The sequence below is a fragment of the Corvus brachyrhynchos genome, unplaced genomic scaffold (genome assembly GCF_000691975.1).
Source record: "Corvus brachyrhynchos isolate BGI_N302 unplaced genomic scaffold, ASM69197v1 scaffold97, whole genome shotgun sequence".
Lineage (NCBI taxonomy): Eukaryota > Metazoa > Chordata > Aves > Passeriformes > Corvidae > Corvus > Corvus brachyrhynchos.
Window position 1 is genome coordinate 3,863,927 of NW_008239758.1, and position 27,531 is coordinate 3,891,457.

The following is a 27,531-nucleotide window of genomic DNA, read 5'->3' on the forward strand; positions in this document are numbered from 1 at the left end:
TTGGTTATCAATAGAGTATTTCAAACTACTTTGTTATCTTTATCAAACGCTTACTGGGTTAAATAAGGTGCAGGAAGTTGATAACAGCAACTTGCTTTAGTCTTGCTGCTGCAGGAGTGTCAGCTGCCAGGCCAGCTGTGGTACCAGCACATTTGATGCCTCAGTGGTGGGAATGTTCAGATGATCTACCTTTTCCTAGGTTTCAGAGTAAAAATGCCCACGTTTATTCCTTTTCTTCCAAAATGCTGCAGTTTTCTGCAGAACAGTAGGAACACAAAGTTGTAATTAGGGAGGCTTGCTTCCAGCCTGACGGGCGTGAAGATCAAACGGGAGCTGGTTTTGGTGCACTGGATCACTCCATAGGAGCTCTGTGCCATACATCTGTCTGCAAGTAGTTAGGCACATTCCTTCCTGGATGTAATCGAATCTCCCTGTCGTCGTAAGTACATGTTACCAGACAGGGCTGCTGGTGTTGCTACTACTTACTGTACTTTGGGACTGAACACAAGTGAGTTATGAAGTGTTAAGTGGAGGCAGTGGAATTGTGAACGCACCTATATATGACAGGACTGCTGACATCAGTGGGAAGTGAAGACAGTTGTACCCATAGAAGAAATAAAAAATGTAGAAAAAGGGAAAACAGAAACAATTGGAAGCAGGGAGCGAGATAGAGCTCACAGACAGCAGCCTCCTTTGTGCTATTCACCAGCTCAAACCTGGAAGACAGAGGCTGGGAGGGATGCCCCAGAATGGGAGCAGCAGGAGGGTAAGTGACTGGTAGTGCTTCCTTTATCATTTAACCCTGCTGTTCACTGAGGGGGTTGATCCACAGGAATAACCTGTGATCACAAAAGCTGGAACATCCCATTCCCTGTGCTACCTGCAGTGGGCATTACGGCTGGCAAGGGAGGAGAGACTGACTGTAGTCCAAGTGTGCTTGTATAAACATGAGATGGTAGTGACAGCTGTTGTGGCTGAGTGTCTCTGTTTCATCATTTTTATAAGGGAAATGTTTTTAGAACTAAGGAAATTGTACTGTAAAGCAGAAACAAACCTTTCATTAATTCTAAATTTGTAGTTCTGGTATCTCAACTGATACTTGTAACCTACAACCATTTTCTTGCTACCCTAAATCCACTTGACTGCTTTTTAGCCAATTTCTTTGCCAGAGGTGTTCAAAAACGCCAAGATTTTTTAATTTTGAGGACATCATCAGATACGTAGGCTGAAATAATCTCTAGTCTTTGCCTGCTATTGCTCATGTGCATGTTTGCATTCTGCATCTTCAAGGCTGAGTTTGTCCATGAAGAAGCATCCCCATAAAAACTTGCCCTTGGTGTGCAGGCTGATGGTAATTTGAGGAGCCTGTACTGAGCACAGCAGTTTCATTGGAAAGGTCTTCAAAATGACTGGTGAACAAATCTCATGTTCAGCTTAATGTTGTTCCTGAGGGAGCCAAGTATGAATTCTATTGTTGACTTCTGACCCATTCATGAATTTCTGAAGTTCCCTGACCCAGATTTGTCCTAGAGGTGTTCATAGTAATCTAACAATTTGTTTGCTATCCAGCAGAAATTACGCACTTGAAGAAGTTTGAAAGACAATATCTGTTTGTGTTTTTAAGGCTTCTGTGGTATCGCTGGTACTGTGTCTAGACATTTTCCTTATGCGATGCTCCTGGGAAATGTGGGAAGTTGTCGGGGTATTTTATCAATGAGCAGCTTCAGAAGCCCCCATGTTGCTATGCTAGTTAGGTGATTTTTCCTTTCTATCAGCTCTGGTCTTCTGGCTGCCTTGGCAAAGGCTTTCAAACAGACCAAAAATTACCTGCCGATAAATACTTTTAGGGGAACCAGACATCTCTTCTGTTTCCAACTCACTGCAATGTACTAACTAATGATCTCACTGTCTACTATTTTTCCATTGTGTAGTTCAAAGGAGCTGATCCATTTCTGCTAAATTTTATGTTCAAATCTCATTTCAATTAGATGAACTCTTTCGTTACAAGAAATAAATGTTGTCTGAGTTTGGAATAACCCAGTGTAATGTAAATTATATTAGGTACTTTTTGTCTAGTATGTGTGCATCTAGCAGTGGTTATTAAAACAAATTCCTGTGGATTTCTGTATCCTTAGTACTCCCTACCCCCATTTCTTAGTGCTTAACTCTTTCTGAATGAGGGGAAAGTCTGCAGGGTCTAAGTAGGCTGGAAGCTTTATAGCCACTATTTGAGCAAGGTCCGAATCTCTTTCAGAGCTTGTCACTTGCACCTTTTTTTTAATCCTCATACAGACTAGACTTGTAATTCAGTCTCTTCTGGTCCCTCTGCAAAGCAGATGAAAAAATGCAGATGGAAACACTGGGGGTTTTTGGGTATTAGACTTACAGAGAGTGATTTGCCAGGCTTTATCAAACACCATCTTTCCTGTTCTAGAGCAAAAGTCACACCAGTCTTGGGTCATGTGTGTGCTTTCTGCACCAAACCTCTGTGGCTTCTCACACAGCACGTGAAGAGCCAAACAGGTTGAGGTTTTGAGAGCAGCCGTGTTGTTTTATGCCTCTTAGCAGAATTAATGCTTCCTTCATCAGTCTTTCCATGAGTGTAACTAAAAGTTGTCGAGGCCTGTTAGTCATAGGCAGACATCACCTTTAATACCCATAGGAAGCTCTGTAACCATTCTGAAATCTAGAGATCTGTTTTTTCTTCAGTGCCTGAAGAAATCCCAAACTCAAAATAAGCCAGCAGTACGCTTGGGGATCTCAAAATTTGCCTTCTTTTCCCAGAATGTTTTTTTGGGTTTCTTTGTTTTTGTTTTTGCTTTCTTTTAAATCTGAAGAACGTTGGCTGTGATGTGAGAGTCCCAGGTGTAAGTTTAATTTTCGTATCATCATCAGTAGGGAATTAATAGTGATTACGAGAATAAAGAGTGTGCCTGGAGAGAAATGTTTTTGTTGTAATCTGTAGCATTTCTTTAATGTTGTCAATCATTTAACTATTCAACAATATTTTAAAGGGATGTTTTCCATTTAAAAAAATCACTGAACATTTTCTTGGTTAATTATACCTTTAGTTGTAAGAGGCAGATTTTGGTGGTTAAACACTATTATTATTATTTATACTCCATATGCTTCAAAAATGATTATTTGGGCCACCTAAAGTCATTACATTGGCCTGAAAATAATGAGATTAAGTAATAAATAACATATGCACTTCCTGTTATTTCCTCTATAGCCTCTGTGGCTTTGGTAACTTCAGGGTGCAGTCAAGTTGTGTTTTCAGGCTTTTGTCTGGGCCATAAGGGCTAAAAGTTTACCATTTTATTTATGAGAAACCTGAGATTCTTAGAATATTAATGGATTCTAGCCAAACTTAAGGGCTCTGAGAAAAACAATGACCATTCAGAGACTCACATATAAAGCTGAGAGAATTCATTCTCAACTGGTGTTGGAGTCACCTGGATAACCAGTCACTCGTATCATCTGTTTCATGAGCTGCAGATGTTGTTTACTCTCTTACAGAGGTATAAAATAGATGCACAGAGATACTCAAGGATGTGTAGAAATTGGCATTTCTTCTGAGTTATTTTCAGCTTGTAGTACATATTTTTAAGAAGCCACCGAACTGAGGCTATCTGAGGTAGATAAATGATTGTCCTTCCTCTTCCAGCTTTAGAGAATAGATCCACCTTCTTAATGTTTGCACAGCAGCTTTCCACCCCCATTTTCTTTCTACTTTAAAAATGCAGGAACAAAAATTCTGGGCTAAATTCAAGCATTTTGATCTTTTAACACAGCTTCAAGCACTGTATATTTCATCGCACAGAAAAGATTGTAAAAGAATGTAAATATATGTGGTTTGAACACTGGGTTCAAGTAGAAAATATTCTATTTCACTGAATAGTAGGGTAATTACTACAATAGTGCATCAGATTACTGTAAAAATACTTAATGCTCCCTGCTGCATACATAATGTTTTAGTTAAATTATCTACTATGTTTATATTCTAAGCCAAGAAAGTCATACATATAAAACTTTGCTTGTTTGAATAATAGATTTTTCCATTCTCCAATCGACATAGAATAAGTTTATCAGTGATTGAAGTTCCCAGCTAATGGAAAATTATAGTTTGGAGTGATAAATCTGATTAATTGTGAAGACATTTTGACAGATAAGTTCAAGCAAATGTAACATCAATTAAGTGCAGTTATTTATTGAATAGCATTCTCGAACTGAGAATGAAGGAACAGGAAGGGACTTTGTGGTAGATTTTTAACAACTCTTTAGTATCTATTTTGTGCTTACAGCATCAAAACAGGGTGCAAGTTTTCTTTCACTGAGGCCCCAGTGGGGAAGAATTGCTAATGCAGTTTGTGCTCTGTACTTCAGTCAAATGAAAAATGCACCACATATCAACGTTTTCTTCTCGTAATGTGATTAAAGCTACACAGGTCCTGCTGCAAGGAATGGCTTAATGAACTCCAGGTGGCAATTTGTAGTCAGACCCCATCACCTGCTATGACATGCCTTTTGTTCATTTGGCTGGCCAGTTGAGCCTATATAACACCAAGATAAAAATTTCCCATGGTGTTATTGCCAATTTAGATGGTCTGAAGGGAATTCAATTTAAATCCCTTCCTTTGTGTGAGATATTAAGATGATTCCATCTATTGCAACCTGTTCCAGAGCAGCAGCATCACCTTGGAGCGTGGTTTTCTCACAGAAACAGAGGTGAGGTCAGCAAAGCTAAAGCTTAGTAACATGGGGTAGATTTTGACCTAAAATATAGATTATATGGGTACTTGACATGGACTTGGTTACTCGTCTGGTAAGGCAAATCTGTTTCTGTCAGAACCCAACTCTAAATACTTCCTTCTCTCCTGTAGACAGCCAAATGTGCATTTCCTATGCAAGGGGAAAGGTAAGCTGCTCCTGTTAAATGAACACTTGAGGACTGACTGGAAAGAAAACTTTTGATTCCCCTACTTCTGTAACAAAAAAGATATTTATTGCTTTGTCATCTTCAGGCACTTTTATGTCTGCATTACAGTCATGGTATTTGTTGTTAAATATTTGTTCTCAGCCTGACTAGTAAAACAGTTTTCCCACAATGCGTGTGTTCTACGTTAATGTAATTATCAATACTTTGATAAAAGAGAACTGAATAAGTTGTCAATCATATTTAAGGTCAGGTCTTTTGTTCTATAAAAATTCATCACTTTGTAGATGTAGTCAAAACATTTATATAACAAGGTCTTTCTGAACTGCAAATGAGTCCCAGAGGGGATCTCGAGGTGTACCAGAGAGCCTGAAAGAAATTGAAATCTGTGTTATTCTCAAAATCACTGCTGGTTTACCCCTGCTGATGTGTCTGAAGTAGCTGGACTGGCTGATACACTGGACTGAGTCAAAATCATTTATAGATGGAGGGAACATCTTTGGTTTATGAGAAACATGACAGTGCTTGTATACAGGAGAGAAATATTGGCCTGGGGGTGGAACTTTCAGGGTTGGGTATTCCAGCCTACTGGAATCAGAATGGCTGATGGTCAGCAGTGTCCTTTCAAAATCACTGAAGTTAAGTGAAAGATAAGAAGGAAATGGATTTAAATTCTATGAAACTGTAACTCTTTAAGAGACATTTTTACCTGGAAACAATATAGGTATTTTATGATTTCAGCTCTTTTGTTCTACAGGATTGTCATTAGCATTGCTTGTATAGAACATCCCAGCTGCACAGAATCCCCCAGGCACATCACAGCCTTCTTGTATTTAATGTGCATGTGAGTGAGCTTTGAAATTGGGTAAGGCTTTCATACTGAAAAATATGATATATAAAATTGGATAATTGCAAAGGTTTAAAATAGAAGTAATTCACCGAATGTGTATTCACTAAGCTGCCTTCTTCTAAAGGAAACTTAAGTTACGTTTCATTTTGACTCATAGAAATTTGAGTATTAGTAATCTTCCATGCTTCAGTAATAAGATCCAGGTAGCAAGAGCTGCAGATCAGAAGGTGCCAGGAACGGTAACGAGTGAGGAAAGCTTTAGGCTGGGTCAGATTTGCTGCCTTCAGCAAAACCATTGCATCTCTTGGCCCCTGAGAATGGCTGACTAAACATAGACCATTTCTCCTGCCTATAGCTTTACAAGTTTTCTGCATTTTTATCGCAATTTTTTCAGATCTTTAGCTCTTTATTAAAGGCAAGGTAAGTGAGAAGGAATCACTTTTACCTCAGTTTTGGCAATGGAGGCAGTAGCTGGCTTAGGACCATTACAGAACCAGCAGATGCAGCCTCTGGTAGTGGCTTGACAGAAAAACCTGGTTTTTTTATTGGTTTTCAGAGAGGTAGAATGTAAAATCAAGCCTTTTAAACCTCACAGAAGTAAAGTTAAGATATAATTCACAAGTATCTTTTGAGCATTAAGTGTGTACACTGCCTCTGCGTTCCTTTCTGCTTGAGATGTTACTTCTAAGCCTGCTATCTCAGTGTCAGAGCCTTTTAGTGAGTGTTATTCAAGAGTAAGCTTTGCAGAAATCTACTCCATTCACTGTTTCACGAGTATTTTCCTTTCGGATGCAGGCACACAGGAAGCCATTGCCATGTGTCTGCACGTAGAGACAAAGCAAGGTGCCAATGAAACCCTGTGTGACAATTCCAAGAGGCCACCCCCAATGACTCGGACCTGCAACACAAAGCTCTGCCCTCCGAGGTACCCCGTGATAATGAAATCATCTGGTGGCAAAGGAAGGGTTAATGGGACTTTATTGATGTTTATTTAAACATTGGCTTTCTCAGAAAGGGTTCTAATCGCAGGACTGTGGTCATGCTTTGGGATGAAATTTCACTACTTCTGCTTTCAACAAGGTTTTGGGGTTGGGGTGTTTTTTTGGTCTTGTTCACTCCTTTTCCGCTTTTCGTATCTCACTGATGAAATAGGGGACGTTTTCTGAAATAAATCTCTTCCGTGTTGAATATCTGCCAGAGCTGGAAAAAGAGCCCTAACTCTCCTAGTGGTAGAAGGAGAATTTTGAGGATATTGCACCAAAAAAAAAAGAGCTGAGAATATTTACTTTTTGTCTTTACTGAATGAAAAAAAAAAAAAAAAAGAAATTATGATTTAAAGGTACCTTAATTTAATGCTTCTTTAGTAGCTCCACATATTTCTTATGTTTATTTGGAGATTCTGGGGAAAGAACAGACCCAGTCCAAATCCAAGCAAACCTCTAGGTCATTTGATCACTTGAAAGGGCCATATGTGAAATTTTGATGTGTACTGCCTTATTTACCCATTTTTGATCTCTGACATCCCAGATCCTTTGCAAATTGTTTCATCGTTTTTGCAGAAATCTGCTCTTGCTGAATGCAGGGAAGAACTTAACAGGAACAGGATGTTTTGTAGAAAAAGTGTACACATTTAAAGGAAGTTTTGTAAATACAGGTCTATTTACATATTTACATTTATAAACATAAACATCAGGTTGCCAACAGGCTGTTTTCTAAGAGGAGCACTCTGAAGGTAAACACTGGAGCTAACTTTGTCTAAAAATGACTGTTTATTACTTTATCGTTAATAAATCCTGCATTTGCTTGTTACCTGCAAGTTCATAAATCCAATTTACAATTTTGCGCTCCAGCTGAACCAAAGGGATGTTTTAGTCATCGATCAATAACTATGCCTGCAGCTGTGCTTTTTGCTAGGCTGTTTGGGTAAGACTGTTCCTTCCCCAGTAGGAGGTGTGTTGCTAAAGGTGAGCTTTTGGCTGTGTTTTTTGGGACAGGTGGCAGAGCGGCCCCTGGAGCCGCTGCTCGGCGACCTGCGGGGGCGGGATCCAGACGAGGGACCTGTCCTGCCAGCAGCCCGGGGGATCTGCTCCTGCTGCCCAGGAGTGCAAAGACCCAAAGCCTCACTCTTTACAAGCCTGTAACCAGATTGATTGTCCCCCTGCTTGGCACGCTGAGGAATGGCAACAGGTATGGCTGGGTCACAGAAAGAGCTTAAATGTGTTCCTCTGGCCAGGGACTTGAAACTGTGCAGCACGGAAGGCAGCTCCCAACCTTCTGTAAGTGTTTCAACTTACACCATTGGAACAAACTAACCCAAAAGCACTGCTTTACACTCCTGTGCCAGTGGGTAGTCACAGGATGAGGTGGAAGTCCTTGTTAGGATTTCAGAAGCTGGATACCACTTATTCCATACATCATCTCTCTCCCTAAGCTCTCTTAACACAATAACCTTTTTTTTTAATTAACTTCTGAGGGACGTAGATTTATGCATAAGATGCATGTTTTTCTCCAAGATTTCTACTACTTACTTGCATTCAGGTGGTATGTTTGACTTTTAAACTCCAGTTCTCCTCATCTCCAATATAGTAAATATTTTAACAGAGGAATTTTCTGTGCTGCTTGACTTTTCATTCAAAGTAGATGTCGTTTTTCAGGAGCACAGATGTCCATGCAGGTGTAAATGCTGTGTTTAATTCTTCTCCTCCTTAGTGCTCACGTACTTGTGGAGGAGGGATTCAGACCCGCAAAGTGTCCTGCAAGCAGCTGCTGACAGATGGAAGTTTCCTGAAACACTCTGATGACACCTGCCAGGAGCCCAGATTGCCAACTAGCAAAGCATGTGCAAAAGTTGACTGTCCTCCTCAGGTGGTCTTTGGAGAATGGTCCAAGGTGAGCAAACCTCAATAGTGGTGAACCAAAACCCTCCATTCCAACAAAAGCTCTAGAGATTTCTGCCGGGGTGAATGAGCAGTTTGGAGCAGTAAATTGCCAGGGCAGCTGGAGCTTTCACGAGGCCTGTACTGAACTAAACTGTGCATCCCTGCCTGCAGCCAGACTGATCAGAGCCCCCCTCCTGGGCAGTGTTTCAGTCGCTGAAGGACAGGCTGTAATGACCTGCATGCTTTCTACCAGACATGGTACAGATTCCAAAAATCACATCTTTGCATTATTCTGCAATACATCCTCCTCCTTTCCCATTTAATGCAAGCTTGCTGCCACTCCCCATTCGAAATGATTTAGAAAATTCAATTTAGAAGCTGCAATTACAGGTTCACGCAATACAACCTAAGGGAGAGGGTTGAGAGACTTGGCAGACTCTTTAGAACCTGCTGAATTGTTTCTCTCAGATACCAGATCTCATTGCTCTGTTGTGCCCATGGCTGGACATAAACACTGTTATGTTATTTTAATTCCTGTCTTGCTTGCTGGAAAAGCTTTCTGTCTTATATTCTTATTGCCTGAAAAAGTGGAGAGAGTTTAATAACTAATATTAGAGTTTAATAACTAGACAACACAAGGATTCCTATGAAGTATAATGTGTGTACTCTCTCAGAACTAAAAGAAAATTTAAAAAATTAAAGAAAAGCCACCACAAAACTAGTTTAAAATTAGTATACGTGGTATGAAGCACCAAGTTTAGCTTGACTGCATCCTTCCTTTCACAGTGCTCAGTAAGCTGTGGTGTTGGAGTCCAGAGAAGGAAACTTGCCTGCCAGAACCTAACAGCTAAGGGCCAATATGTCACATTAAATGGATCAATGTGTAGTGCTCTGTCTCCTTCACTGCTTGTAAGGTCTTGTCAGATGAGTGCCTGCAACAGTAAGTATTTATCTGGTTCCTTGCTGATTTGGAATGATCTATTTACAAATCTATGTACACATTAATTCACTCATCTCCCTATGCTATCACAAGAAAACTTGGCACAAACTGAGTGTCACAGTAACTACACCTATAATAACAGGATCATTTTTATTTCTGCCACTCAGAAACAAAGATTATGTTCTAAAGAAGTGGTTTTTGAATATATTATGGTACATACCTCTCACCCTCATTCTTATGCACAATTTAATCTGATATTTCCTTTATTGTTTACACTATTCCAACTGGAAAAAAAAAAAAGAAAAATTCATAAATTTACCATAAGTTACAAAGGACATTAGAAAAGATAAGAATCCAGTTCTGCTGCCTTGTCTTTTTGTTGTACATTTGTATTACAGTGGATATTTTGCTTAACATGGTGGAATTCAAAACCTGAAACTCTATGCCAATAATAATTTTAGGTATAATTTCTATCTTTCCTTGTATAAATAAGAACCCTGGCCTCATTAGCTGTACAGGGAATGGTGACAGTACAGACACTCTTCAAAAAATCTGATATTCTACTACTGTCTATACAAGAACCTTTTCAGAAAGATTTTCTGTAGAAATTGTACAATTTGGGCACAATTGGGTTATGCTACTGATGGTAGTTGCACTAACTGTGTGTTTAACACCGATGGAAAAACCTCTCTGATACTGAACATGTTCAATTTCATATGCTAATTTAGAATAGGCAGCTCTAAATTGCAGCTGAATGTCAAAACCTGTGCTCCTCTTCCTTTATAAAGGAGTATATATACAATTATATATTGGTTTGCAGGTTTGGGGAGCAGGGTGCTGAGAAGAAAGGAAAAAAAAAAAAGAGTTTTTAGTTTTGAGCTGGGGTAAAACAAAAAGCCTTTTTCAATGGCCTGGTTCTGATCACAGGTCAGGGATAGACATGTTTTGACCCAGCTTGTAGTGTTGTGAAGAAATGGCTACTTTATACATTTTGAAGCTTTGCTTTAAAGATTATTCACAAAACAAAATAAGAAATAGAATAATTACTGATTCATACATAATATGAAACTTCTTTTCCTGGCCTGCATTTCAGATTAACATGCCAAAATTCTGAGGTTCAAAACTCCACTTAAATAAAGCCCTGTGGACTTCCAGGAATGTCCTTGGCATAAGGTTTAATAAAATATTTTGAGCTGCATATCTATCTGAATTTAATTAATTGTGGATAGTTGAACGGCAGTGGAGCTGGTTTGCAAACTGCTTAGCACAGACTGATGTTAATGTTACCATGTCAGCTTCCAGCAGAGTGCCTGGAGAGCAGCACACAGGGCTGCAGAGGGAACACCATCAGCCAGAATGGGTGCACATCAAAGCCATGGAGAGAATCGCTGTCCTCTCCCTCCATTTCCATGACCCTTTGGAGCAAGGAAGCCTCAGCAGCTCAGATCTGCCTGGGGATCTGGGAATGGGCAGGGGAAGGTGTGAGGCTGGTCCATGCCTGTAGTTCCTGTTTGGGTCTTGCAGAAGGAGCCAGGGCTGGGACAGCATCAGGCTTTGGATTCCCAGGAACACGGAGGAGGCATCTCCTCCTGCAGCCGTGGGTTCAGGCTGCCTTGGAGAGGGAGTGAGCAGAAGGCAGGAACAGAGCATGGCTGCAGGATGAGGGGTGATGAGGATGGATGAGGAGCAGCGTGGTGTGAGGTGTGACTGCTGTTGGGGGTTCTTGCCTTGGAGAGCAGTTTCTAAATGCTCCTTCTCAAGGTGATGCTTCTGTGGCTCACATGAGTGCCTTTTTTACTGTCTCATGACAGTGCTGAGTCATTTTAGGCTTAATCTTTTACCCTGAGACTGGCAATCGTAGCTGTTTTCTGACTTAGCAGTGCTTATTAAGTAGAAACATTCCTGACTCTGGGCTCTGAGAAATAGGAAATAACACCAGTCTAGCCCTGAGGTCACCAGGATCTGAAACCCAGCTGAAGCTGTTCAGGACCATTACAGGCCACAGATGCAGATGGATTTGTATCAGGTGATAATGAGGTCCAATGGCTCCAGCATATATTCCTTAAGATTTACCTTTACTCTCCCAAACAGTCCATTACCTCAGCAGCTGCAAGACTGAAAGACACTGAGGATCTAGAGAATGCATACTTATGTGGCCTCATTCTTTCATATGACCTTATATATTTATACAGCCTGCCATCCACAGCTCTGAACTTTGTTTCACTCTCAGCCTTGCTCACCTGTCACCAGTAAAATTACACACACCCTTTAGTGTTGAACTGCTGATGAGAGTTAGTGGTCTGTCTTTTTTAAAGAAATGAAATGGATGAGACTTGTTAACATATTTATAAGTATGCACTGGGTTTAATTCTAAGTTGGAATAACTAGTGTAAACAGACCACAGCCTGAAGTATTTTAATTTGTGTGTTTAAAGTTACACTTACTGTGTCTGTAAGTTGGATTTTGGAAATGGAAGATTTAGTACTGGAACGTTTCCCTGAAAATAAATATTTGGGGCCCAATAACTTATTAAAAACAGGACGCTACTTTAATAATTTTAGTAAACTGAGTGCCTAAAACAATTTAATTGTTGTACCATGTGAAATGGTTGAGGGAACCTTGTATCTGGATAACGAATCCCGATTTAAAAGCTCTGTAATTATGAAACCATGATATCCCCACAGGTCTGAACTCATTACCCAAAACATTGAAAATAACCATTTTGTTTTATAAGCATAAGAACGCACTCCAGGGTGTAGTTCCTATAGTGTACACACTTACTGAATGCTTGAAGCATTTAGCTTTTCACCTATTTCTTTACAGCATATTTGGAGCACACATACATGCAGCTTTCCGGGTATCATTTGTGTGCCATCAGCGTAGTTGTCTTTTTATTTAAGTACCTCCCAAGTGGAATAGCAGTACTGATTCCAGACTCAGACAAGCTGAGAAGTGTTGTGATCTGTGTGTCCGTTTCCTGGCTCATCAGCTCGTCCTGCAGGCTCTGAGTTTTCTCTCTGTCACGTACCAAAACACACCAAACTCAACTGGGCTGATTTCTAGCACCAACATCACTGTGTCCCGACTCCTCCCGTGTGGCCAATTCGGCCTGGCACGGGAGGGCTTGGGGGTGCGTGCCCTTGCTCCTGCAGTGCTTTTTCCTTGCTGCCCGGTGCTCTCAGCCAGATTAGCTCTGCTGATCAAAGCGGGCACGGTGCCTGCCAGCAGTGAGTCAGCACAGGGGCATCCAAAACACGGCAACAGTCCCCCTGTGCCTCCCCAGCTCTGCTGGGAAACACCTGCCTGTGGTGGTGTTCATCCCAAAACCTTCCAGCATCCAGGTGCCTGCAGTTTGGTGCAGGAGGAGTTTCACAATACCCAGGGTCTTCATTCCTGGCCTGCAGGAGGCTTTATGCTGTTTTTGCCTGCTTTTGTCAATTCATTTGATCATTATATTCAGCCTCTCAAAATTATGCCTTATTTCTCTCTTTCCTCCCTTCCCTCCCTACTTTCTTGGCGCAACACTGTCAGCAACTCATCTTTCAACCCTAATAAATTACCCTCAGCCTCAGATTACAGGGTGGCTTTGCCTGTTGCATGTACTGTGTCTACACTGACTTTCTTTCACCTCCTGCGTTGCTATCAGTTTGGCTTGACTCAGGCAACCAGCACAGCCAGCCAACATTTTAAATAAGAGTCAAGGGGAGCCTTACTTTTTGGATAGATTTTGTTTTATTTAGGTCATTCTGCACTCAACAGTGCTCAAATGTGGGGAAAGTGATAATGTGTTCACATTTTTTTAATTCAGTTTCTTCATTTCCATCCATGCCTAGCCTTTCTGAGGCAGCAGTAGGAAATATAACCATAATAGGAACATATATATGGAGTAATATGTAATACGTGTATATATACTTTCATATATGTGTGCACCATCTATGTCCTTCACACAGGTATATGTTGCCTGTATCCTTTTATTGTTAGGAGATTTGGGGAAGAAGCAATAGCATTCTTGGCTGAAGCAAGGGAATGTTATGGTTTCATGTTGTTCATATTTTTGCATTTTTGTGACTCAGATAAAAGCTCTGTGTGTTGCAGTCTGACTCGAACAAAGTCAGGAAAAGCTCTTTCAAGCACTCTGCAAAGCAGATTTTGTAAGCATGACTGCCAATGACTAGATGCTTTTCAGCACTTTGTTTTCTTGCAGAGATCAAGCCCAAGCTTCCAGCAAAGTTTTCTGCCCATGGACCTCAGATTGTCAGCATTCACCGAGTCTATATTCAGACGAGGCCAGAGAAGCGCATTAATTTTACCGTAGGAAGCCGAGCCTACTTACTCCCAAAAACATCTGTGGTAATTAAGTGCCCCGTGCGAAGGTTCCAGAAGTCCCTCATCCGTTGGGAGAAAGATGGGCAACGCTTACAAAACTCCAAAAGGCTTGGCATCACTAAGTCAGGCTCGCTGAAAATCCACTGTCTCGAAGCTACAGATATCGGTGTGTACCGGTGCATCGCAGGCTCTGTGCACGAAACCTTTGTGCTCAAACTCATCGGGACTGACAACAGGCTCATCGAACCCCCGCCCCTCCGAAAACAGCCCAGCGAGGTCAGCAACCCAGACCACAACGAGGCCAACAGCTTCGGGGCCAAATGGCACAAAATGAGCAAAATGTGGCAAATGTGGAGCAAGAAGAACGAGCTCTACCTGGGTGACAGGCAGGTAAATGATCAGCCGTTCCTGAGAAATCTTGAAAGCTTTGGGAGCAATTCGGCAGAAGACTTCAGCTCTCGTGAGTTCAGGAACAAGCGCCTGGAGGCTGCAGTTCTCCAAGGTGCCTACAGCATGGACACGGTGCAGTTCGAGGAGCTCATAAGGAACATGAGTCAGCTCATTGAAACTGGAGAAGTCAGTGACGACTTGGCGTCCCAGGTCATTTACCAGTTGATTGCTGAGTTATCCAGGCCTCCACTACCAACTACTGAAAAATGGAAGGGGGCCCAGGATGAGAAAGCTGCCTCAAAACTCACAGGCAAGTTGCCAAACGAATCTGAACGTTTCAGCACAAAAACAGTTGATAAGTTAACGTTTGACCAGAAGGTTCCAGTTATTATGAGGCAAAAGGAAATTCCTCAAGTTTCCTTCAACAAAACAGTAACTGTACGAATTGGAAATACAGTTTTTCTGACCAAGAATACTCATGCTGTCAATCTACTGTGTGAAACAGCTGGTATTAGTGAAGTGAAATATACTTGGACAAAAGATGGCAAGACATTAAAAGCCTCTGAGAAGTAAGTAAATAGCTTCTCTTTCACTTTTGAATGACTTATTATGTCGTTATCGATGGAAAAAATCCACCCTGCTGTGCAATATTAGAACATACTCTTGTAGAAACAAGATAAGCATGGCCACTGGGCCTTCCGTCTTTTTAGTTAAGTAATTTATTTTTATTCTTTCAAGTGTCTGTCACATTGTTTGGCTTTACCAATGTCCAAGTGTTTGTCCATTTCCAGGATACTACATAGGAGGATTGGCTATTTTTGTAAGGTGAAGTGTTTTGGATGTCCTGGCTGTATTTTTTGATCTGCCTTAATCATTTCAGCTGTGTCAGAAAAAGAGCAGATTTACCCTCAAATTAGAGAGGCTCTTGAATTCATTCAGATACTAAATACAGTGGGAACACATTAGAAACATCTGCCATGGTATAGATGAAAAGAAGTCTTAGCTCTTACTCATTTTAAGAAGGGAAAATATCACTGGTACCCTCACCATTCTTCAACACACAGTTTAGATATAAATGGAGCTGCATAACTTCAACTGAAAAAAGAAAAAAAAAAAAGAGCTTTTATGGATTTTATTCAGTACTTCAAAATATTTCTGTTGAGGACAGTGAACTTGAAAATAACAAAGGACCTGTATTACCGCCACATTTGAGAGCTGAAAACAAGTGCAGCAAGAGTTTGTTACAATCAGATATTTGCTCAAGACTGAGCAAATACCTCTACTTCAGTGCTGATAAATTAGAAGCTCACCTGGTAATACTAACATTAACTTTGTGTGTGAGTCTCTTGGAATTACAGCTAGCTCTTGAGTAATGAAAAAACTGGTTCTGAAATGATAAAGGCGCTTTTGGATATTTCTCAACATATTTAACTGATTAAATGCACTGCCAAGAGAAATAGACTTCTGCAGGGCTATCAATTAAAGCAAAGACACCAAAACTAAGCCATTTTAAAAACTGCAAATGTTTTTGGAACCATGTAGCTCCCAGCAGTTATGTTTATTTTGTGAAATGCGCATAATTTTCCATTAATTTGTAGCAAGTGATACTTTGATTTCTTTGGACATGATGGTGTTTTGTTTATTCACGAGTATGTTTGCTTCCTGATTTTAGCCCAGACTGATATTCTTGCACTTAAGGCACATATTAACAAAATTAGTTCCTAATTTTTTTCCCATTAGGGTTTCTTTTAAACAAATCCACATAGATGTGTGTGGACCCAAAAGCCAGTGATATTAATAGCATTGCATCTGAAAAAGAGCGTGAGGAGGTCAATAGATCTTTATCTGTTAGGGTAGTAAAGAAGGATGCACTTGAGCCATGCATGAGGTGGCTTCTTTTGTTGAGACACAAGTATTTTTAATATAATTTTTTGTTAATCTATTGTGTAAGTGTACTCAGTGTGGGAAAACACCAGCTTCAGGTTTTTGGGATGTGCTGAGTGAATGACAAGTCACGTAACTTAGTGCTGAGAAAGGTAACAAGGGAGAAAAGTTACTTTCAGCCTCTTCCCCAGCCTGTGATGCTGTCTCTAATATCTTGCCCCTCAGAGGGCAGGCAAGGTATTCAAGACACCTGCGAGATTTTGGTGGAAGATTTTAGCTTCAATGATGATATTAAAAAAAAAAAAAAAGGCCCCAACCCCATAGTAATTTGAAAGTCAGATCAGGCCATAGATTTGTGAATTCCCCAATCCTTCGGAAAACCAAGCTCGCTCTGGAGAGATCAATTTCTTGCCAAGCCTAATACTTTTAATTGTGGTATTCTGATTTATTCACACTGCTGTTCCCAGGGGATCCTGGTTTGTGGTAGCAAATGCACTGTCCTTCAAAGGGCTGCAAGTAGGACACAGCTCTGCAGGAGAAGGAGGTCTGAACAATCCTCCTTGTGTGTATCCCTGAGTGCTCCCCTTCTGTCACCAGAGAGGAGGCAGAGCTGTGGCTGCCTGTACTGCTCTGGAGCTGCAAACTCCTAAAAAGGAGTTTTGCTGCTGTATCTGTAACTCTTGCAAGGGGATTCAGCTGGGTTTGTCCCACGGTAGTAACCCTTGTATTTCCTTGGTTATCGTGCAGGGTGATCCTGGACTCCACTGGAAAAGTGCAGATTCGGAATCCTACTCAAAAGGAACTTGGTACCTATGGATGCCTGGTTGTTAATGACTCTGGTTTTGATATGGAAACATCACTGCTCCTGCGTGCAGGTAAAACTGTGGCATTCCACAGAACTGGGCTTTTATACACACACACACATATATGTGTGCATAAATATATGCGTATAAGCACCCATGCCCACTGCAGTGGGAAATGGTTTTGTTTATTGGCAACCCATGAAACTCTGCCTGATTTAATAGGCAGCAGTAAGACGGTCTTGTTGCTCTAAAACCACAACAGGTGTGAACTCAGTCTGCCTGTATCTATCCCACCTGTCTTTTCTGGCTGCTGCTTTGCAGACTGAATTCTGTTCCAAACATGATGAAATTAAATGCAGGACCTACGTTTAAAAGTTAAATAAAGCTTTTAAAACTTACTATCCCTTTCATTTCAAAGAGATGCCTGTCATCTTGTCCTCTGTGTTAAACGTGACAAATCTGGAAGCCAGCAGTTTCTCGGCAGTTGTTGGAGGTACAGTTGTGGCAAGAATTGGAGCAAATATTATGATTGAATGTCCAGTGAAAGGTAAGTAAGAACTGCACTGACATTGCTTGTAATGTTGGAATCAGAAATTTACCTTATATCTTGAAATAAATTACCAGTGAAGGCAGAAAATCATTGATCATTAGTCTTTTTTTATTAGGCATGTCACCCACACCAGTCCTATTTATTTTCTGCCTGTCACATCAATTTACATATACATCTATACGTTCAGAATTTCCTTTAAATGGGCTTTCTTTCCAAGAAGTGGTCTAGGGCTCCACTACAGAGCTGAAAGCCCACCAGAGTGCGGGGCTATCTTGCTGCAATAGCAAGCATGGCCAGCTGACTTGCTCATCAAAGAACTTTCCTTATCCCTGCTGGAGATGCACATCTGTCTAGACTATTGTTAAAACTGAAAATGAAATCTCCAGCCATAGCTTAATAGAACTTTAAACCTGGTGGTGAAGTAAACTCACCTTTTAGATTCATCAGTCTGCAGCTGCAGTGAGGAAACAAAGAGAAGTGCCGAGCTATGAGAGAATACAGATATTTTCTAGCTCAACATCTGTGGAGGAGGAATAACGTTAATCAGAATTAACATGCATTAAGCAGTTCACTGCTTCATTTTATTTTCTAGCCCTTTGTTGGAAAGGTAGATATTTTCTTTTTAATCGTACCATTGCTATCTGTGAAGCTTAAAGTGTAAGATTTCAGTCACAGCAGCGATATTCTGTCAAGCATTTAATAAGCTGAGCTCAGCCTTTTGTGAAGATGATGTGTGAAAGTGCAAATAACCACGAACCTTGCAAGTGAGTGCAAAGAGCAACCTCAGAGCAGCCAGTTTGCTGCTCACATTTATGTGCTGGGAAATGCACATCAGAGGGTGTTGATACTGAACCAGGGTAGTGATAGAAATATATATATATGCAAATAGCTCTGCATACAATAGTGGCGCCAGGCTGACATATATTAGGACATGTGGCTCTGCTATTCAGCGTTGTACCAAGGCTAATTCTTTGATGAAGTAATATTTTCCAGCTATAGTTTGGCAATTCCATGTATAACTGACCTACATCTCAAATTCAGCAGAGAGTTCATGTCACACTGTTAATATTAATATTGTTAGGATGGGTAAGCAGTTAGCAATTTAAATATAAATTAATATTTTCACATGGGACTGTAGATTTCCAAATGCTTTAGAATTGTATATATTGGTGAGCCAAACTTTAGTTATGCTGAGACACCAGTGTTGACTTAGAAAATGATTTATCTAATTGCTTTATTTCCCATCATTGCCTAGGAAGTAAGTATTACTGTTTGTGAATAAAATAGAGCTTGCTTGTCTTAAAATGTCACTAAGTCTAGAAGCAGAAAAACTTTTGCAATGATGTAAGCAGAGTTTTCCTGTTCTCCTCTCCTTAATGGAAAGTAATAAAACACTGACTTCAGAAGATTGAATTTAATAGCACCTTATGCTGATACGTTTGTCTGGTAGGTGGGACCCAGAAATGTGTCCATTTGCAGTGTAGGAGGATGAGAACTTCATTGTGAACGCTGGTAAAACATGATGTGAATGATCAGGCTGCAGAAGTAATGATAAGAGAGCCCTTCTTGTAAAGTCAGGGAGACCTTGGCTGGATCTGCAGCACCTCTTCCTTGCTGCCCTTCCTCCTGACTGCTCATCAGAGGATGTGTTTGCCCTGTGAGTTTGTGTGCCCATGAAGCATCAGTGGATAAATCTTTGCCAGGACCTTATTCAGGATCCTTCTCCACAGACACTATTCATGCAGATTTTTCACTGGTTTCACATCTGGTCTTTGGGACTCCTGCTAGCCCACAAAATAGTTCTCCACGAGAAGAACCATCTAATGAATAAAGTGTCCATGTGTGTGAAGGGTGTTAATGCCATGTCAGTAGCAGAATTCTTAAGTTACTTTTAAATTTCTTGGTTGCAGTGACCTCTGAGGGGTCTTTTTTCTGTAGCATGAATAAACTAAAAGATGTTTTTAAAGTGGTTCAATCTGTAGTTTCTTCTGCAAAGAAGCTGACCTACTGAAGATGTGAAGTTTAATATTCTGTGTAGCATTGGCCTTTTGGGTACAACTTTTTTTCTTTTTCATTGTTACTGATTTGGTTCTTTTATCCTTTTGAAAGCCTTTCTCTCACACTCCAAAAATCATATTGAGATTGAAAAAGGGCTTTGACTGCTGAAGATCAGTGTATCCTAATAAACAGAGGAGAATCAAAGAACAGACTAAGAAAAGTTAGCTGAACTGCTCAAACTGATGCTATCTCTTTCTTTTCTCTTTTTAGCTCATAAAAAGAATATTTTTCCACTAATTATAATAAACTCGCTTTTATAGCTCCCACACGAGCATACGTTAGAAGATATTCATACATTCTGGATAGATTCATATTCCATTCTTACAGCCAAGGGCTTTTCAATCAACACACATGGTATAAATATCAATACTGATTGCTCCAAATTGCTCTTGGATAACATTTATTGTATTTGCAGAAAAAACCGTCTTGTGATTATTGCTAAAATAAACTAAAACTGTCAGACTCCATTTATTGTAAAAACTTCAATAGTTCTTAAGGTAAAATAGAGGGAAAAGTGGGAATACGAATAAAATGTGCGTTGTCTGCCCCTTGCTGGTGAGAGCAGGGAAGTGACTCACACTGAGCTGAGGTTGTTTACACTTCTCTTTGCAGCTCTGAAGTATCTTGGCACGCAGGCCTTGAGAAGTAGAATCTGCACCTTCATCCAAATTCTGCATTCCTATGAATACATTTTGGCTCTCTAATAATAACATACAGATAAAAAATTGTGAGAAAGACACAAAGCCTGCTGTATCTTTTTGCACAGAAGTTTCACAAAGGTGGACCAAGTACTTGCTGTCAGTGTTGGAACTTGAAACAGGTCCAGAAAAATCAAGATTTTGATTTTCCATCTGTTGCTTCATTTACCCACAGTATTCTAAATGTAACTGTGATGCTGTTCTTTGTCTTCTATGCTTAACCCCTTTAGAAGACAGCAGTGAAGAAATATAGAAGTTTAATACATAGGATTTTGGCTCTGCTGTGTTCTAAAGGATATTAGTAATAGATTTCAAAAGTTTAAAGGAGTAAGTACAGATTTATTTTATGAGGAAGGAATGACAGTATTTATAATTAGCATAACAGAAGGAAAATCTTCTGCTCTTATGGTTTTTACAGTGAGTGCATCTTCATTAGAGTTATCAGGCTTAAGCAGAAAGGACTGAAAGATGTTCAAAAGCTTAATTGTGCTTTGCTTTGTGTCTTGTAGCAGTCTGAGAACCTGAAAACTGAGTCCCTTTGGATACAGCTAAGCTGAAGGGTGTGCCTGGGGACTGTACCTGATACTTTGCCAATACTAAAGAGCAGTCTGTCCGGGGCTCCAGGCAAGAGTGACCACGTAGTCCAAAGCAACCCTCATCCAAACACACATTGGGTGTCTTCTGGGACCTTGCTACCTACTATGTCTCTGTAAAAAACACAATTCTGAAGCCCTCTACTCCTTTCTGATGTAGATGGAGCCTAGGGGAGGGGGAGGAAATCCATAAATTGAAATTGTTTACAGCACTGATTTTTTTTCCTTACAGCTTTGCTAATTTGAAAAGAAATTTCCTTTAAATTCCTGATTCAGGAAGGATTAAGATGGATTGTGTTAGAGGAAGGCAAAACTTCAAATACTTCTTACTTCAGTTTGCAAAAAGCTGTTGAGAAGTTGCCTAGGCAAAGTTTAACGAATTCTAATTATGTAAAGGAAGAGGTTACCTCACTGGTTAGCACCTGCATGAATGACTGAGAGGAACAAGTGGTTAAATTCACAGTAAAGAGAGAGTAGGGTGCCCCAAAGGCTGCTCTGGGATTTGTGATGCTCAGCATTTTTATGAAAGTTCTCGACAGTTGACTAAAACTGTGAAGAATGAAGATTTGTAAAGGCTAATGTATCTAAAACTCCCTGGGAAGAGTCGCAGCAGGAACACACAAGTAACATTTAAAAGCTAGGTGAGCTCAAAGGGTGTTCCAAGTTGGTATTTGCAGAATAAATATAGGACAAATAGCCTTAAAGTCAGACAAAGGCATGTGGCTGTCCCTGAAGGACTGCCACTCAGAGAAAGGTCTGTGCAGTCATAGTGCTCAGTTCCATGCAACACCAGCCGTTGTTTTGGGTGTTGTCCAGACCAAAACTAATGGCAGAGGAATAGACAAAATAATAAAAAATACAAATTGGCCATTCTTTAAAGCTGTGGTGAATCCTGTTTGCAACTTGCTCATCTCATGTCAAAATTGGTAAGAGCAGAAGAGGTAGAGGAAACAGCAGTAGAGGAAGCAGGCATGATCTAAAGGCTGCTTCTGGTCCTGGAAGGTAGGAAGGTATATTGAGGAAGGGTTATTCTATAAGTGCCATCACTTTTGTACTCTGCCTCCACATCTCCAGGTGCCCATAATTGGACACAAAGTGCAGAGTTAAGTGGACTTCAGGTCTAACTAATGATAGAGCAATTCTTGGATAATGCTTTAATTTCTGATAAAATTCTATTTTCCAGGTCCGTGTGTATGTATCTATTTTATGGTGATACATGTCTGGGTCCTACGTGCTGCAGCACCATTACTGAGTAAAGTGAAAGTGTAATTACACCAGCTGGGCAAACCAGTCTCTGCTAACAGTGCTGAATTGTGGAAGTGCCCTAACACACACCAACCGAGCCTTTGTTGGGGGTCGGCTGCAGAATTCAGCCTTGCAGTCATTAGTTGCTAAATACAGTTGCCTTATTTTAAATGCCTGATTTTGAAAAATATTAGCCTTAAACTTCTGCAGCTGGAAAAAAGATTAAGTTCTCTTTGACAGCCAGAGAGCTGAACAGAATCCGACAGAGCCGTAGCAAGAGTGGGGTGGGAAGGGGTCTTGCTTTGGGAACCCCTCTAAGGAGGTCGCCAGATGTTGGTAAGAACACCTAAATCCTGCCAGATGCTGCTACCACCTAGGAAGAGGGGCTGCTGCATGGCTGGCAGGAAGCAGGAGAGGTAAAGCTTTGAAAGATTGTGAGGGAAGGGGCAGTGCCAGAGGGCAGGTGGGGGATCCCACCGAGTGCCAAAATGTCTCACGCTGGTGCTCTCGTCAGGGCTGCTACTCCTGGTGAAGCTGGTAAGATTAGGACGGGTAATTTCAGTAGCAGCAGGTTTAGGCTTTTAGGGTTCACGAGAAGTTGACTGCCCAAGCATAATTCAGGTGAATATAAAGGCAGTTTGAGAATTCTGCTGGAGAAAATAGGAAAGTGCACCAGTGGAAGCAATTGCTTTGCAGGTTATGCTCAGTGCACTGGAGGTGTTAGCGGGTGTAGGGTAAACTGTAATTAGATGACATTCATTGTGTATATACAGTTGACCCAGAATTGTTTCCTCTGAAAGTTGACATGAAAATTCAGCCTCTGAAATAAGGTAAACTTCTAGTGAAGTGCAGCAAAATGTGCTTTGTGCCAGCACAGTTCTGCCTTGCTCATGAATGGGAAATTCAGAATACTTTATGAGATTCTACATAGCTGGGGGAAAAATTTCTGAAGACATATCCAGTGTTTTAGAGCAAGTAGTTAGTAGGCCAAGGTTTTTATGGTGTGTAATATTTCACAGGGCTTTCAAGGTTGGAGGAAATTTGTTTTTGAACACTGAATATTTTAAGGGCACCCTATAGTGCAGATTCCTTTTTTTCTCTTTTTTTTAAACACGTGTTTTGCAGTCCCATCCGGAGCTAGAGTTTTTTTCCATAACATTTGCTGTCCCAGGGCCACTCATGGTGGAAAATGACTTTTTTCATGGAACATTGAGTATTGTAGAGCTGCTCTAGTGCTAGTGGAAAATAACCTGTGTTTGAGGTCAGAAAAATAGATTAAACTAATTTTAAAGTTTTATAGCCACTTAGGTCTATAGGAGAACTTTTTAAGAGGATTTAGATCCGTTGCAAGAGTAAGATTTGCATTTTCAAGGTTTTTCTAAGACTAAGGCGGCCTGAGTTCAGGAATGCATCTTTGTTCATGAAGGACAATTACAGCCATCCTGAATTTTAAGTATGTGTTTAATTGCATTCCCTGATAGGGATGGATTTAGTCTCATGCCTAAGTGATTTCCTGACTTGGAGCTGTAGGATATAATTGTCTGATTCTGCTGCTGTCTGGACCCAGTGATAGGTCTCCCATTTGAATCCCTGGGATCTTTACTGCACTCGGGGATTCTGAACCTTTGGCAGTTTGGGGGAGTTGGTACCTTTGGGCTCATCCTCAGCTGCATCTGTGTGGAGATGGGGTAGGAAGGAAACAAAGGTGGCTACAGGCCATCTCTTCCCACTTCCTCCTTCCCCTTTTCGTGCTGTCTGGGGATCAAACCAGGAATTATTCAGCTTGAAAGTTTTCTTGCTACAATTCTGTAATGAAAAAAGGCTCTTGTAGAGAGAGGGGAAGTTATTTTGTCCATTTAAAGTCCCTGTGTAAATCAACCTTTAAGTAAGTGAGAGTCAAGCATCTGCAGTAAAATTCAACCTTGTGCACAGGACAAAATCCTCCATGCAGTCCTACAAATATGTCCCAAAGCTTAAGAGTAATTTCAGCTCCTCTAAGGGAAGAAAAATAAAACAACAAAGCAACAACTTGGCTTTGGCTTATTTTTGCTTAGTTTCATTTCTACTTGGATAAGAAAGCTACTTAAAATTCTTAGGTTTTTATTTACATGAGTTCTAAAGGGTAAAACAGAGGTTTTAGGCCTTAACTACTTGCCTAGGGAAAAAAAAAGAGCTTTTTCTTGATTTTGGTGGCATGCTTGAGCTCTGTCCTGCAGTTTCTGTGTAGGAAAATTGGTGCAACTGCAAGAGCCTTGTCATAAGAGGAATGTGGGAATTGTGTACTTTGCCTGCTCTCTCCCAAGAGCTCCTAGATGAGACTCAGCTCAGTGTGCAGTGCTGCATACCATAGGGAAGGGAAATCTTATCTTGGGAGCAGTAAATATGGAGTCTAATTTCTGAAGCACTGAAAATCTGCACGATGGAAGCTTTGGCACCTGAAATGTGCTAATGCTGACTGCTTGCTGGGGTTGTGAGGGGTTATGAGATGGAGTTTTATGCAAGGTACTGTTAAGCAAAAAGGCAAAAGCACACCTAAAACTAGTTTTTCCAAGTGTCCTCTAACAGTAAGAATTTCTACTGATAGGAATTCCAGAAATGAAAATATAAACAAGAACTCTGTCTCTCGTGAGACATCCAGCAGAAAAGGATTTTTCACTGGCCATATGAACATACAGATAAAGTGCAGCTGTCCAGAAGAGCTTGAAATGCATGTGCTGCTTTGCCTGAGAATGTGAAGGAGCTGGACTATAGGCATGTCTTTTTCTCCAGCTTTATTTCTTTAATCTCTTTCTAGGGTGTTTGTTAGGAGATATGATAGCTTCATATCACATTTTTGCCCTCCAGTTTTGGGTCCCCCTGAAAGGCAGGGTTAGAGGCCCCTGATTTCTAGCACAGAGCTGTGTCCTGACTGCAGAGCGTGCAGAGTCCTTCTCCCTTCGTGCCCTACTCCCACCTGTAATAGGTCCCTGAACTCTTCTCTAAAGCAATCTTGCTTTTTTCCTTAGCCTAGGACTCAGTCTGAGCATTTGCCTTAGTGCTCTTAAGGGCAACCTAACCAAAAGCCTATGAAAATGTCAGAGCAGGAGCTTGATTACAAACACCAGTTGCTCTTAAGCAGATAGTCTGATATTGCCCAGTCTCACTCTCAGATAGTGAATTGGTTTCCATGAAATACAAAGGCTGGGGAAAGGAATGGAACCAAGAAATGCAAAGTCTTGAAGGGTCCTCAAAATGGTCGTGAAGGGGCCAGCTCAGAGGGGCTCAGCACACAGTTCACATAACAATTATTAACTCCTAGATAAAAATCCTGCTTCTCGATAGTTTGGGGTAAAACAGAGTGCAGGAGTGTTGTGATTATTCCCACTGCTGTTTCCAGCTCAAAGATCACCTTTATGGGTGCACCCTGAGGGTATCCATGTAACACCAGCTGCTGGAGAGCAGCACTGTGTGGTGCCTGTGTGCAGAGCATTGGTGGTGTTTTTGATGTGATGTATTTAACTGATTGTTTTCCATGGATTCCCCCCTCACACACTCTTTATCTGTAAGTGCCAGCACCCCTAAGATGGCTTGGGTGGATTCCTGGTGCATGACAGCTGGACTGGCTGCTGGCCTGTCATGCAGGGCTCTGTCTGCACTTCTCCTCAGACCTACAATTTATGTTTGTGGGCTCGCATTATTCACTTGAGTAATGGTCTGATTTACTTGTGTGTGTGGTATTACTCACTTGTTTCCCCTAAAGAGAAACAAATACAGCTCTTTGGAGAAAGAAAGAGGAATCATTTGCTATAACCTGAGTTTAAGGTGTGACAGATACCCAGTTTTGAACTTAAAATGAGTGGCAAAGCTATTCTGCAGATGTCTTCTGCAAACTGAACTCCAGTTCACATTTTAAAAGGCTCTACATGTCTCTGAATGAGACACACGTAGAAGAGTAGAGACAGGGCAATTTTTCTGGGATAGCCCTAGGATATAAACCGTTTGGAAGAAAAATATTTGACTTTAGTTAGATCCTGGGAATGAGCTCCATCTCTAAATGCTGTCATGAGAGTAGAGGGAGGATTATCATGAGGTGATACTGGGCTGATGTTTGATAGGGGCTCAGGTTAAAAGTTTAAATCTGAACCATTCCAAACGGTTTTGTGTTTTGTGGAATTGGAGTTTAAACCTTTTTACTTCAGTCTCATCTTAGCTGTGCCGCTTCTGGCTTCTTTTTGGCTCTAAGTGGCCTACTGGGTTTTGGTGCCAGTGAGGGTAGTCTGGCTGCAAACCTCTAGGCCTTAGAGTGAACGGCTCAGATCCTCACACCACCTCCTCAGCCCATCTGCAGAGTAAGTATATATGCCTGAATGGCTGTGGAAAGTACACTGTAAAGGAAAAATATGTCTGAGAATGATACACTTTAGCCAAAAATCTGGGTAAAATGGAAAAAAGACCCTTAAAACAAGACCTCATCCTAATTCCAGAAGGATTCTTTGAAGTGGCATAAAGCTTCTTCTAGAAACTCAAAAAACAACCTGGTTTTTGGACCCCTGTGCACTCTGCAGATCTTGTTTTGTGCAGCTTTATTCAGTGAAACACAATTCTACATGAGTTTAAAAGCACAGAACAGCTGCTAAATTGTCTAGAATAAAATCTGTGATTATGCAGAGAGTTTCTCTCCACTGCTTTTCTAGACAAAATGGCGGGGGGAGCTTTTTCCTTCAGTGAAATAGCAGGTTCCAAAAACGATGTCTGGTTCCTATTACAGCAAAGGAAAAACTTGAGGTGTGCATTGGAAGTGCTAAGCCAGTGATTGAAATGTTGAAATTGTTCCTAAAGGCCATTCCACATCATGAAGACATCATCTGTAAAGTAATCCTGCACAATGATCTGTGAGGAGAGGAGACTGAATTAGACTGAGCTCAGTATGGCTGGAGCTTCCAAATGTCCCACATTCGGGTCGGCTTCTGTGGCAGAACCTGGTTGGGTCAGTGAGCACTGACTTGTTTATCTAGCAAGAAAAAGGGTTCAGGTGAAAGATTTTTTTCATCTCTGACTTGTCCCATCCCTGCACCTTTGTGCACGTCTGTGGCTGCTCACTGTGCCACATATGCCAACTTACCCAGTGACTTCTCCAGGATTCTGGAACTTGGAAAGGGCATTTCTGCTGCAGCAGCTCAACCAGAGCACAAGCAACGAGGTGTCTGATTTGCCAGTTTGCAAAATACCTTTTTAAAGGCAAGTGTTTGAGGAAAATAAAACAGTAGAAATCTTCCCACTGGTAGTGTGCCAGTGGAAATATAATTTCATTAAAAATATGTGTTCAAAATAATTTCTTGATTAAAATTTAAAATGACAAGCTATCTGCAAGCGCTGAGGCTCTCAGAATTCAAGCACTAT

The 27,531-nt window shown here is 40.9% G+C and overlaps 1 protein-coding gene across 5 annotated transcripts in view; it reads left to right on the forward strand.

The window, feature by feature from the left end:
* The window catches only part of ADAMTSL3 (ADAMTS like 3), a 181,538-nt gene that overhangs the window by 140,842 nt on the left and 13,165 nt on the right, over positions 1 to 27,531 (forward strand). For all 5 annotated transcript variants that reach the window (XM_017742691.1, XM_017742687.1, XM_017742690.1 and 2 more), the window contains 7 exons: positions 6,582 to 6,711; positions 7,781 to 7,973; positions 8,496 to 8,675; positions 9,452 to 9,605; positions 13,810 to 14,890; positions 16,953 to 17,080; positions 17,427 to 17,555. In XM_017742691.1, the coding sequence (XP_017598180.1) occupies positions 6,582 to 6,711; positions 7,781 to 7,973; positions 8,496 to 8,675; positions 9,452 to 9,605; positions 13,810 to 14,890; positions 16,953 to 17,080; positions 17,427 to 17,555 (1,995 nt within the window). The remainder of the gene's footprint in view (positions 1 to 6,581; positions 6,712 to 7,780; positions 7,974 to 8,495; positions 8,676 to 9,451; positions 9,606 to 13,809; positions 14,891 to 16,952; positions 17,081 to 17,426; positions 17,556 to 27,531) is intronic.